Below are 14,029 nucleotides of genomic sequence, written 5' to 3' on the forward strand. Positions count from 1 at the left end.
ACATATTCGCACGTGTGTACACGCACCTGAAGATATACGCGCAGGATATACACATAGAGACATACCGCAATGAAAGGAGAAGAAGGTATGGCCGAAGAGAAGACAAGCAGAAAGAAGCAGATCGCCAAGCAAACAAAGAAAATCACAGAAAAGAAGAAGAAGACGGTGGATACGACAAAGGAGGAGGAGAAGAAGAAGAAGATGAACTTACTACTTTCAGGATGATAGATATTGCATTTGATAGCTATCTGCTTAGCTGTCTCGAGGTTATCTCCCGTGACCATTCGAACTTTTATACCAGCCTTCTGACAGGCTCGGACGGCTGCTGGCACTTCATCTCTCAGCGGATCACTTCGAAGAAAAGAGAAGAACAGAAAAGAAGAAGAAATGACCTCTCTATGATTGCATGCACGCGGGCTCGCGCTGAATAGAGACGATGGAGAAAGACAGGGGAAGGACGTGAAGAAGAAAGAAGAAGAAAAGGAAGAGACAAACCGAGAAAGCATTATCGAGATTTCTCTATCGAGGAAGGAGCATGCTTTAAGAAAGAAAAGAAGAAGTAAAACAAGAAGGAGAAGAAGAAAAAAGAGTCAAAGGCAGATGAAAAGCAAAGGAAAGACATAGGGCTTGCCTTCTCTCTCCTTTAGACGTATGCACTTCCCAAGAGCACAATCATACCACACATGTATAGACACTTGATATACATATATATATAGATCTCGATTTCTGTATGTGTCTAGTCTTCCATCCCGTATCTTTCTCTAGCTCTGTTGTGCTCTCCTTGCAGAAAAAAGACTGTATCTGTAGAAGGCTCTCTACCTAGGACGAAGGGAGCTGCAGGATAGATTTGAAACAAATTACACTTTCTTTGCCGAAACACTCATCCCGGGAGAAACACCGTGAACAATTTGAAACTAAGAGATCCTTCTCTCCCCTCTCTACAGATGAAATGCCCTCAAAGCCACTCCATCCTCCATACACATATGATTCAATTATATACACATATATATATATATATATGCATTGCATGCAGGGTTGGAGTGTGTCGAGCACCTCATATCATCGTGAAGACACATGGAGTGAAGAGGACGAGAGATAGAAAGAGAGAGAGAGAGAGGAGAGAGGAGGGGTGTTACCGAATGCCAACAATAGCAAGACATGTGAGTCCCTCCTCCATCTTCTTGAAAGGCTTGAAGTCTGTAGAGGGTTCAAGCCATGACTTATCATCCTGTGTTGTATGGATGTCTTTATACGCCAGACAGATCGTTCTTAACGCTTCTCCAGCCATCCTTTGTATCACTGTTCTCTCAATCTCTCTTGCTCTCTCTGGATCTAAGGGTACGACATAAGATCTCCTCTGCGGAAATCTCTCTCCTCCTTGTTCTCCCTCTTCTTCATCTTCCTCCTCATTCATAGGAATCGAGACAATGGTATGTGTACAGAGCTTCAAAACGGTCTCTGCAGCTCCTTTCACAAGGACTCTATGAGTGATCATCGGACTTCCAGGTGTTGTCGCCAGAGGGGGAGAAGAAGCTTGAGGCGGGGGAGGAGGAGAAGAAGAGGAGGGATTTCTGTGAGGTGGAGAAGAGAAAGAAGAAGGAGAGAAAGACGAAGAAGAAGAAGAACCATCGCGAGAGTGTGGAGGGGGGTGATGAGCGCCTCCTGCCTCTGCGGCATATCCGTCTTCTTCCCAGGCATTGATGACCGTCGTCATGATCTTTCGATCGCTCGTAAAAGGCTCTCTGTGAATGATCTAATACACGGAAACAAGAAAGAGAAAAAGAGCTCTTAGATACAGAGAAACCATGAAAAAGACACGATCAATTGCTCCCCAACTGCGTCCATATGGCAAGACGCAAAGCTACCTGCATATAGACATAGATATATACACATGCTGGGGGTATGTATATATGGATATGTATGTATATGTGTATTTGGCATGCATCAAGACGTATGTTTGACATGACTGGCAGTTCCAGAGATCTGCGTGTTTGAAAGTGTGGGTCTAGGTATCTTCTCTATACCCCCTTCTCATACTTTGGAAAGAAGCCCTGCATATAGAGATACGTGAAGGTCAACACATGAATATATATGTATGAGAATGCGAATCTACAACGCGTTAAAAAGGTACACAGATCTACAAGTGAGAAGAAAAGAGGGGGTGAGTTGTGGCCTGTCCCTTTCCAAATACACACAGGTTCTCCGGAGAGACATGCAATCGAATCTTGTTGAAGATACTCATATACAAGACTTCATGGAAAGTATACGAAAGGAAACCTTGAACGATAGAGGAGACCTTTATCTACACCTCTTTCCATGATCATGTCTATTATCTTCCTTCCTCTACAACATATGACGGCAATCATTCCTAGGTTCACAACGTGGGCGATAGCCCCCCATACTCGCCTCCACTCAGTAGCACGGTATCTTATCTAGAAATACACACACATCTACATGTGGGCCTTACATACTTACAGACACATGTGAATCCTGTATACAGGTATATATAGATATATATGTAGAAGCAAAAGGCTGAAATAAAATGTGAAGCCGTCCGGTCCACATAAAATGTCTGTATGGAAATAGATGTATATACATGTACACAGTATATATGTCTATATACGTAGACCTCATAGATATCTATCTATATGTCTATACTGTCTACGTGCTTGTAGGTTTCCCGCGCAGAGAGATCACCCTTCGCGAAGATTATCCCTAGTTCATATTTCTCCTGCCTGCCTTCTTTCCTTCTTCTTCTTTGAGACACCCTCCAAGCAATCTCCCTCTTGATACATTTCTCCCGAGAGAATTACACATCATTTACATCTGAATCGATTTGTCTATCTATCTTTGTATGCTTGCATGTATCTTCCCTTAGGATAAGGAGTTTGACTCCTTCTAGCGACTTACATCTGTTTCTTCAAGGAGCTTTTCATTTCTGATCCGTTGATAGTCATAGCCCATGTCTCCAGCGAATTCGAGAAGAGCACATTCAGTAGGAGATCCAACCTGCTTGACTGTCTCCTTCTTTGTCTGCGGGGCGTGTCCATGGCCGCTTGCCATGGAGATGAGACGGCTCCGAGTACGAGGAGAGGAGCAGTCCCCTAGTGTGTCTATCTCCTGTCTCTCCAACACACTTGTACTGTTCAATGCTATATTCTCCATCAAGATCTGTAAACCAAGAAAGAAAGAAAGAAAGGCACAAGAAAGAAAGAAAGAAAGGCACAAGAAAGAAAGAAAGAAAGAAACAAAGAAAGAAGGAAAGAAAGAGACGAGAAAGAGATACGAAAGAACGACACTAGAGAACAAAAAAGAGATGAGAGAGAAAGATTTGAGAGAAGAGAGAAGAGGCAATGATTTAGATATCAAGAAGAAATGAGGTACAGGAGAAAGTTGAAAGAGCTGGTAGACGCCTGTCTTGTTTGAGGTGCATGCATATGCTTTAACAGCGCTCGAGAGATATACGAAGTGGACCTTTATAAGCGACGATAGTCCAGTCTTGGCTTTCGTCTATAGGAGGGAATGGCCCTACTTCATTCATTTAACCACAGAAGAAGACGACTGCATACTTCTCTTCACGAGAGGAGAGTCCACAAGAGGGGAAAGAATGAATCTTCAGGAATCCATTCATTCGATAACTATATATATCTCCTTACAGATATGTATTCACGAGATCTAGATGGTCAGCACGAGAACTCATGACAAAGACAAAAGGTGCGGAGCCAATAGAACTTTCAAATATCATATATGTAACTCCCTGTACCGTTACTGTATGAATGTGGGGTGTATGTACACCTGAAGATCATGGTGTTGATTTTCTGCATGTACCTGGAAGTACTTCCTTGGGAACTTCGTTCCATATTCTGGATGAAGATTTTGCCATACAACATTTCTTCCTTTGCACATCATTTTGTCGTCTCCCCCTATCAACGTGACTCCTTTTGCTCCTCCTGCTCCTTCTCCACTTCCTTCAAGTGCATGTTCATGTTGGTCTTTCCTGTCTCCAATCTCTCTTTCTTCTTTTTCTTGGCCTCTTCTTTCTTCATTCTCTAGATGAAAATTCTTCGGGAGGCTTCTATTGATACTATTAGGACTGCTAGACGGACTACCACCTCCTTTCTGACTGCTTTTTCCCGTGAGAAGGAAAAGTCGCTTTGAAGGCGACGGCGTCTGTGCAAAAGACGTAGGGGGTTTCTGTATGGACGAGGGGGGAGATAGATATCCCCGGTTGTCTCTTACTTCTCCTTCGTTTCTTTCTCTGTCTCTTCTTTTTTCCGATTTTTGAAGAAGAGCCGTAGATCTCCAGGCCCACCATAGATCGTCATCTCTATTGGCGAAATCTTTGCCGTTCCATACAACTTCTACGCTCATCATATTCTTTGTTAAAGTCCCTGTTTTATCGCTGCAGATTTCATTCGCATTCCCCATCGTTTCGCATGCAGCTAAGCGCCTAACATAGTTTTGATCTTTAAGCATTCTCCCTATAGAATAAGCTAGAGAGATCGTCACAGCTAACGGTAAGCCCTCAGGCACCGCGACAACTACAATCGTTATCGCTGTAACGAGAAAGTTAACATGCTCGCGTCCTATACCTGCTGCTGACGGGCGTTCTTTCTCGGGAGTGAGAGAGTATAGAATCCAAAATCTGCATGCATGCATGCAGAGGAAGAGAGAGAAGAAAACGACGAAGAAGAAAGGAATAGACAGGAAGGTGAAAGAAGATGAAAAGGTTGAAGGGAGATAGGAAAAAGAAGAAGAGGCAGAAGAGGCAGAAAAGAAACAAATGAGAAGAAAATGAAATAGAGCTGGGAAAGTGAGGGGGGAAAGAAGGAGAGAGAGAGAAAGAAAAAGGATGATAAGAAACCACGACAGGATAGAAAATCGTTACGGACCATTTGTATGTATATACATATGTATATGTGTATATATATGTGTATATATACGGATGACTAGGTCGATGCATGAATAGGATGTGTATCCCCGGGGCGGCAAACCTAGTCAAGGGTGGCTGGCTGGGGAGAGGAAGAGGATGTGTATGTTATGCAGTATCCCAGTAGACACACTCTTGATATAGCATTTGTCTACAGCTAGGGTGTCTAGGAAGGCAAATGCTTAGTGATGTATGAGAAAGAAGACAGATTCTGTGTATCTTTTCTAGAAGAAAACAAGACTGACTTCTTTCACGTGGCCTTTCAACCTGATCTCGTCTATCCATGTATAGCCACGTACAAGTATATAATCCTATCTCCACCGAAGTTTACAGACCTACGCATTGAAGAGATACATACATATTTCTATAAGAGACAGACCGTAGATGTTGATGGGAGTAGAGAGCGCCTCAGACATAGGGCGAGTTCAGCTGCTGTCGTTGTTTCGCAAGGAGCTCTCGCATGCATTGACTGTCCCTTTAGGAACCATACGATACTTTAACTAAGCGGGAAGGCTGAATATAAGAAGAAGAAGAAGGGCTTTATTCGCGTTGCTCTATTGCAGCCATCGTACGTGGTGTTAGAAAGAGAAAAAATGAGAAGGAAAAAAGGACAGGCAAACGAACGAGATAAACTCTCGCCCATAATAAGCCGCAGCGTGTCTTCAGTAGATATATGATAACACCGTTTCTTCTAGCTATCTTTGAAAGATTTGTTTATCTTCAATCGATCCATCAATTTGACTATAGATCTATCTATCTAGCTAGCAATATATATATATATACCTATACAGGAATACCTGTCTCCCTTTGGACTCCCTATCTATCTAGCTATCTACATTTATACATAAGTACATGCCAACAAGCCATGTGCCTCTCTTCACCCCTTGCTTCTGCTCTTATGATGAGTCAAACAAACAGCTACCCCCATACTTCTCTCTCACTCCTTTTTCTATACAGACCTTTCTGCCTTTCTTTCTTTCTTTCTGTTTCTCTTCTTCATTTGCAGGCTTACTGAACGAAGAGAACCAGAAGAGTTAAGCAGGCAGCAAGGAAACCGATCCGTCCTATATCCCTCGCTAAAGCATTCAGTTTATCTACACGAAAAAAAGAACAAGAAGAAGGAAAGAAAGCTATCACCCCCACCTCTTGTTTCTATTCTTTAAAAGAGAAGGAAATTCATAGCTGAGGAGTCGCCAGTCTAACCTCCGTCAGTCTTCTCTAGTTGCTGCTTGTCTTGTTGCTCTTTCTAGGGAAGCATCTAGTCTCCGAAATAGTAATAAGAATAGCCCTGCAGGTGCTACCAAGAAGAAATGTCTCTCGGGTGTATGAAAAGGGTAGACTCCTTCACTCCGCCTATCTATAGCTGAGGTGACGGCTAAGCGATCTGGTAGGGAGATAACCTCCTTCTACTCCCTCCCATACAGAAAAAGAGAAACAGCTTACAACGAGAATGCATACATACACACAGAGAGACAGGCATGAAAGCGTAGACATACAGAGATATGTAGTCATAAATACATACACCTTCGTACACATGTCCCTTTAAATACATACATATCTATTCTCCATAAAGACTAGAGAAGGAAGAAGTCTCCCTTCTTCGAGTGTCTCTATATCCTTCGTCCATCTCTGTGTACATGGAGGAGTCTTAAAGAAGAAGAAAAAGAAGAAATGGAGACGTCAAAGGGAGGAGCAAAGAGAAATGTATCAATCGCCTATGTCTCTCTTTATCTCTCTCTCTCTCTGTTAGTGTATTTTCTCCATGAGAGAAGGCTTACTTTGTAGAGGTGTAGGCTGCGCATCGAAGGCAGTGAGTTGCTGATACATTTCTCCCTGCTGTGAATGAATGCCTACCCCTACCACGACCGCCCGTCCGCTCCCTCCTATGATAGCCGTGCCAGCTAGGAGCACAGGAGAAGGGATCAAATGGTGATCTATAGCAGGTAGTTGAGAACTGTCATCCGTTCCTTTGCTAAGAATACGTTTGCCTTTCGACGAGCCGTCGCCTTCTCTACTGTCGTCTCTTTTTGCATTTAGTCCTTCACTTGAAGTCCCTGCTTGTTGGATAGCCGACGTCTTGTCGGGTGCATGCAGTCTCTGGTGTTCTTTCGTCTTCTTCTCCCTTTCCTCTTTCTCTTGATGGTCTTTGAGATCTTGGATGAGAAAGGAGGGTAAGGGCTCTGTATGTACACGATGGCTCCTTCTTCCTCCTAGACGTTCATCGTCCTCATGTCTGTTATCTCCTTGTTCTCCTTCTTCGACAATCGGAGAAGGGACCTTTTTCTGAAAGAAATTTTGAAACGAAGAAGAAAGCCTACGTTTCTCCCCACCTCCAAGAGTCAAAGAAGAAGCCGAAGAGGGCTTCTTCACAGTCCCAAGGGGATCTGAAGGTCTCGATCTCTTGGACTCTCCCCCTTCTTCTTTCCCTCCTTCTTCTTCTTCTTCTCCACGTTGTTTTCGCTCTTTCCGAAGTTGCAACACGTCTTGCCAACACTCAGAGAAAGGCGCTTTACTAATGGGCTCAGATTCCCCTGTTAAAGCTGACTCGTCAGCCCGAATATCCGTCCCCGCTACAAGAATTCCATCGGCAGGCACCTCGTCACCTGCTTCAAGTCTTATGACATCTCCGACCATTAACGTCGTGACGAACGTCTGATGCTCTTGACCTCCACGAATCACACGGCACAGCTTCTTATCTGGAAAGAAAGGACGGAGAAGAAAGCCAAAGGGAAAAGAGGAGAAGACATCCGGAAAAGAAGAAGAAGAAGAAAAGGAGGGGGGATAGAGTTCAGAAGGAGAGGGAGCAGTGAAGGAAGGTTACGAGTGAAAAAGCAACACCAAGGGAAAGAAGAAAAGAAAAAAACCGCATGCAACGTCTGTACATGCTTTAGAGTTACACATACATATATATATATATATATGTATAGATAGATGTATGTACGTAGATGTAGCTACATATATGACGGGAGTTGGGAACTTGGAAGAAGGAGTGAGTTATCTAATCTTGTCTATCGTGTCGCTTCTTACCTACATGGTCATCCATACCCCATATAGAGAAGGTTGTCTACAAGGATTCTGCTTGGATTGCGTACCAGTTTAGAGATAGACTAGCCTCCGTCTATGCAGGATAAAAGGAAAAGAGATACGAAGGAGAATATGCCTTAAGACGAACGTGCAAACTAAGGAAGAGGAATAAGAGAGAGAAGAGAAAAGATGTATAGAGAAGACGTTCCGACGTAAAGGCTGAGTCCGAGGAAGAAAAGAGAGAGAAGAGAGAAGCCAAGATGTATAAAGGAGATGTTTACTTATTGTTTAGACTGACCTTTAACTCTTCCGAGCTTTCGGAATTGCTTTTCTTTGACCCAATCATTGGTAGCTGTGACAGCTATAACTACAAGAACTGCCACCCATATAGCAAATCCTTCGATCCACTCCACCTCAGGTTGATCTCCGAGCTGTAGCGAGGTGTATGTACACCCGAAAGCATCACCGTCACCATACCACAGCACCACACACAAAGAGAAACAGAATAGATGAATGAACGAAGGAAGGAAAGACTACCTTTCCTCGAGCAGACGTATAAGTATACAACACGCTCTTCTTTCTCTCTACACGTACTGGAGAATAGGAGAGAAGAGACAGGAGGTCGGTGTAGATCGATCTCGAAGTGTTTGACAACGCGATGGTTCTACCGTGAGAGATTTACGAAACAAAGAGAAGTGAAGTGTTAACTCTCTTCTGTAGAGAAAAAATAAGTGCTTTCTACGCTCACGTACAGATTACAGAAGAAACGCCTTGTCGGAGAGTCACGGGGAGAAGGAAAGGAGAAAAGAGGAAGAAGAAACACGTTAATAGAAATAGAGTGAGATGGAGGGTCAAAAAAGATGTGATGGAGGTAGGTTAGCTACGTATAGCGACCTCGGGTGTATGTACAAGAAAAGCAGCAGAGGAACTGCAGTGTCTTCCACGTATACCTACATACATAGAGAGAGAGATGAATGGAGATAGATGATAGAGATGGAGAGAGATAGATGTACATAGATTGAAAGATAAACTTTCTACGACCAGAGCAAGAAAAAAGAACAGATGAAGCGTTCATGATACTGTCACAGAAGGGAAGCATGTTGCGGTGACTAGCTATCTCTATGTACAGCTATACCTATGTATGGAGATGAGAGAGAGTAGATACACCGATGTATATGAAGATCTAGATAGATAGACAGATAGATAGATAGATATGTGACTTATCAGTGTATGTTGCTTGTCCTTACAGTGACGCCGAGAACCATAGAGATGAGGCCGCATAACGTGAGAATTCTTAGAGTAAAGTCAGACGCTGCATCCCAGCAAAGCCTCCAAAAGGCTGAGAGAAGAGAAACGAAGAAAGAAAGAGAAAGAGCGAATGAAAGAAGAAGAAAGACAGATAGAAAGAAGAGAACACATGAGGTGCAATTAGACTACGTAGATACATGAAGACGTAGAAACACAAAGGTCAGGAGGGAGCTAGGTTGCTGTATTTGTGTAAGAGAAGGCAAGGAGAGAACCATGACGGCAGGCGAGGAAAGATCCTTCTTCTTCTGCTTCGTGTCTGGGAGAAGCTTGATCGAATTGAAGAAGAATCTGACCGGTAAGCGTCGTAGTGGAGTTAAGCATAGAAAGTGGGTTACCCGTCCCGACGGAGAAAAGGTGAAATGTACAGAAGCTGATTGATCTATGGAAAGAGAGGAAACGCATGCGGAGCATGAAAGAGGGTTAAGAAAGAAGAAGAGAATGAGGAGAGAGAGGGCTGTAATAGAAAAGATCTGCTTGATTGTTCTCCCTCTCCCTGCATATGGATGGTGCCTTCCTTCATCAAAGCTGAATTTTCTCTTGTCCTTGCTTTCTCTCGTCCTTTCTTTTCATGGGAATGATAACTTCTTCTTTTCTGTTTGGCAAGACATGGCCCGTAAGCGCTTCAAAAGAGGAGGAAGACGAAGGAGAAGAAGAAGAGAGTTAGTGAAGGACGGGGTAAACTTGAAGTGGGGGATCTCGGGTCGACAGGCTTTCATGTTCGATAAAAAGTAGAATAGAATAGGAGAGGAGGAGGAGAAGAAGGTCACATCTGTTGGTGAGGTGTAGGGAATTCTTCACTGTTTAAGTAAAGAAAGAAAACTTCTGCGTACTCGACAGGAGTACTTCGGTGGCTGCCCCGTAAAAAGAAAAAGAAGAGACGCCACTTAACAGATTCTCACAACTCTTTGTGTGAGTTCTTTTCCCTCTATCTCTTTGGAGATGTGCAGATATCGTGTGTAAAGGATAGAGAAAGATTATGACCGCGAGTAGTTTGAAAGAAAGAAAGAAAGAGAGAAAGAAGGGGAGATAGACCGTTCTGTCTGTAGCTGCACGTAAAGACGAGAAGAACGTCTTAGTCAAACACGCAGAAAGGGATCCAGTCTGTTTTCATTCTTGACGTATTTTGGGACCTTCTTTGGGTACGTCCTTGTTTGTGAAGAATCGTCTTATGATTTCTATCACTTGAAGGTTATTCTTCTCTTTTCTTTCTTTTTCAGAGTTCATTCTTGAGTTTACATCCAGTTTCATTGTTAAGGTATCTACCTATCTATAGACACTTCAACCGGTGTATTCACCGGATATGTCTCTAAACACACCTACGATGCGGGAGAGAAAGATGGAGCGACTCTTCTCTTTCCTTCTCCTCGTCCTTAGAAAGCTCAAGAAGAAGAGGAGATGGAAGCACGAAAGAGAAAGAAAGTCATGTCTACAAAGCAGGGATTGGAGGTAGGTGGCGTCGTATGGTCGGAAAGGAAGCAGTTTAGGAAAGTGTTGAAGAAAGAATACATGGATGATGGATGTCCATGTACCTGTATCCTTTTGTGTGTACGTACGAGTTGTGTTTTCTTTCTCGGTGAGATTTTCTATCTCTCGTTAGTGAGGGTGTGCTCTTGAAGAGAGATAGATGGAGAAAGAAAGATATTTTATTCTTCATCTTCACCATCTTCCTCATCAGCATCCATAAAAGGCGCGTCGAATTAAGAGTACCATTCCGGCGTGATTCCTTTCTTCTCTTCGTTTGAATAGAAAAGAAGAGAGGGGAAGTACAAGAGGTAGCAACTCCTTTCGGTCGTCAAAACATTCTCCAGGTGAGACTGACTAACTGATTGAAGGAAAGAGGTGTGTGAATTGCTGTTCTTCTTCTTCTTCATGTTCTTACACACAGGTTCCTTGTTTCATTCACTCTTCATCCCTATTGATCACCTTCGTAAGCATCATACACCTCACGACCTTCGTGTCGAAAGATTTGCTAAATCTGAAGTAGAATGAAGACAAGATCTTTCTTGGCCATTAGCAGAAGTAGAGACAAGAGTGACTTTTTTGATGACTTCTTCGTCGATTTTAGAGAAGCAGGTGAGAGAAAGGACTGCCCCAAACCGCTGGAGAAACAACTGGGAGAAACCAAAACAGCTGCGAAGAGCACCTGTCATTCAGTCATGCCTGGGGGGAAGAGAAAAGTCTTCTTCTCTGATCAAAAGTCTTTTCAAGAGTAGAAGTGTCATACACTTGATGCAACACCATCAAGATCGGGCTTTCGGTTTGAGCTAGATTGATTTCTCCGACCTTTCGGGTTGGTCGTGGAGGAAGAAGAAGACGCCACGTGAGCTTGCGCTTTCCTCTCGTTCTTCCCGCACTTTCGCCAGGGGTATTCACCTGTCCCCCAAATGAACTTTTCTTCGTTTGTTCTTGTGAAAAAAAAATCCGTCTTTCTTCCTTTTTTCCTCTTCCTTCATTCGGATGAAGGGCTGGGATGCATGGAGTGAGTGGCGGGGGTGTCGCTTCCGGATGACCATGACACGTATCGAGAGGGGGGGGATAGGCATTGATCACGGTACCCAGTCGCAAAGATCAAGTACATAGAAAGAAACGAAGAAATGAGAGCTTATCAATAGAGTAGCCAGGGTGAGAAGAACTTCGACGTCTAGATGCTATGATTCGACTGGATGGACGATCAAGGAAGACTGTACACACAGGAAGTGGTGGCTTCATGAATATTTATGGCAGATAACAAGTATAGGAAGTGACTGAGCTTTTTCCGTGTCAAAAAGAAACGAGGAGACGATCTGATATAGATCTGCTTTTCTTCAAGAAGAGCTTACGGGTTGGCTTTCGCTGAGGGAGAACATTGACCCCGAATACACGTCTGCGCTTCATTAGGAGATCCTGTACCTCGTCCAATTCAGGAGCTCCTCCTCCTCGAGGCGACGACGGTTTGAGAGCATCAGAACGAGGAGATCCAATGCCCTGTTTCTTCAGAAGATCTTCTGAGATATCCAAACCATGCTGGAAATGTGTGACGAGCCCAGTCTCAAGAGCTTCTGCCCCTCCGTATGATTGAAGTAATGTGATTTCTTCATATTGAGTCCGCGTTATATAACTACGGACGAGAGCTGAAAAGAGAATCACCACAGGTATTATAGGAACAAAGAAATGCCTGTTTCTTCTTTCACTAAAGTACGTAGGGGAACATGTCTGTATTGGGTCAGTAGCAAGCCTGTAAGTACTGCTGACACTGTAAGTATGTCACTCATTGAAACCGAGACGTGATCGTCGGGATTATTCCGACTGTCCTCGAAAGCGGCAGCTCTTCTTGTCGTAACACGACGGACCCTTGAAAGTCCAACTCCTTTACACATAAACAGTATCGAAACTTGTCTTCTTCAGCAACACCTGAAAAGCATCAAGGAAAGCTGTGTACACGGTCACACTGCCAATACATGGCATGAAGAGCTTACAGTAGAGTGACTGAGGAGTGAAGTCAAAGGGTTTTGTAGGTGACTCCCGATGGGGCAAAGAGTTTCGCAAGTCAACTGACACATGAGAAACTCTCCGGGCTTTGTCACTGTCGCCGCCCGAGTTTCCAGTCCGGTCTTGGAGCTCAATCTCAGAACCGCCCGATGTCCTAGTGCCCAAGTTCTGCATTTGCTTAGTGTCCGATGAACACTCCGGCCGGGATAAATAATCTGTCACTGGACGACTGTTTGGCGCTGACTTCTCCCCGTCAGAGCCACCCGTAGCCCCAACAGGAAGGTTCCCTTCTCCTGAAGGCGTCGAACTGCTTGGTAACTCTGTCGGGTGCCATTGCGATCCGCTCCCCTCTCTGGCTTCTTCGCTCACAGAAAGAGCTTGACTATCTGTTTCAGGAGCAGGCGAGGGAACTATCTTGTCCGCCGCATGCGAGGGTTTGAAGTCCTCGGAATCTTCCTGCGAAGACGGTGGCCGGACTGCGCCCCCGGTGGCCCTCCTCACTGCGGCAAGAACTCGAGGAAAACTGCTGTCAGCCACTGCTTTATGACCGGCTTTTTCCGCCCCTCTATCCGGCGCTGGCCCGGCTTCAGAAGGGTCATCCTTCTGACCGCCGCCGAGGTCACCGCGTTCCATGGGGCTGCAGCACCAAAGGCGTCGAAGGAAGCTACAGAGTGCATAGACGGGACCTCAGTTCATCGTGTCACTCCCGAGAACAACCGAGCGTGGAGAGCCGCGGGGGCGACGACGACTTCACCACGGGCACAGCTCAACCTCCGCCTGGGTGACGGAAGTCGGAAAAGTGGCAGCGGGCAACACTCTGCCACTAGTGCCAGCCTTGGCTACGTACCGAAGCGTCCTGACCTCCAAAGTGTCCAGGCTTCAGCCCTGGCAAATTACGCCTGCGAAGCGAAAAGATAGCCTGGACCGAGGGAAGGTCTGTCGGGCCCGAGTGATAGATGAATTGCTCCGCTCTGTACCTGGTGGCTTCCGGAGCCGTCTCGTCGCCACAACGAGGAAAGAATGTATGGCCGGCGTCACGTGAGTGAAGCTCTACGGAAGAGGGGCACTATCATCAGACAAGTGATCTCACTGCCTAGGCACCGTTATGGCTCTCCACAAGGAGCCACACTTGGGCAAGAACCCTATCGAAGACTATCTGATCGGCTTTTTAGCGTAAAATCACGAGACCGCGTGTATTATGCACATGCAGGCATCGGGACGGGCCTGCTGTTTTTGCCAGCCCCTTTCAGCCATCTGCCGCTAGGATGGTGCTCGACCTCCTCGCGAAGACAGGTTCTT

General features: G+C 44.9%; 1 protein-coding gene across 1 annotated transcript; it reads right to left on the reverse strand.

The window, feature by feature from the left end:
- Nucleotides 1-212: 212 nt before the first annotated feature.
- Nucleotides 213-13,633, reverse strand: CSUI_003310 (calcium-translocating p-type pmca-type protein; the record flags this gene model as incomplete). The annotated part of the gene is made up of 10 exons (XM_068063508.1): nt 12,718-13,633; nt 12,082-12,372; nt 9,202-9,293; nt 8,253-8,385; nt 6,709-7,626; nt 5,943-6,024; nt 3,829-4,645; nt 2,911-3,171; nt 1,137-1,753; nt 213-351 (listed from the first exon to the last, which is right to left on the reverse strand). Coding segments are annotated over exons 1-10 (3,996 nt in total), but the record flags the coding sequence as incomplete, so codon positions are not given.
- Between the last annotated feature and the right edge of the window lie 396 nt (nt 13,634-14,029).

The sequence above is a fragment of the Cystoisospora suis genome (assembly GCF_002600585.1).
Source record: "Cystoisospora suis strain Wien I chromosome Unknown contig_1449, whole genome shotgun sequence".
NCBI classification, from domain to species: domain Eukaryota; phylum Apicomplexa; class Conoidasida; order Eucoccidiorida; family Sarcocystidae; genus Cystoisospora; species Cystoisospora suis.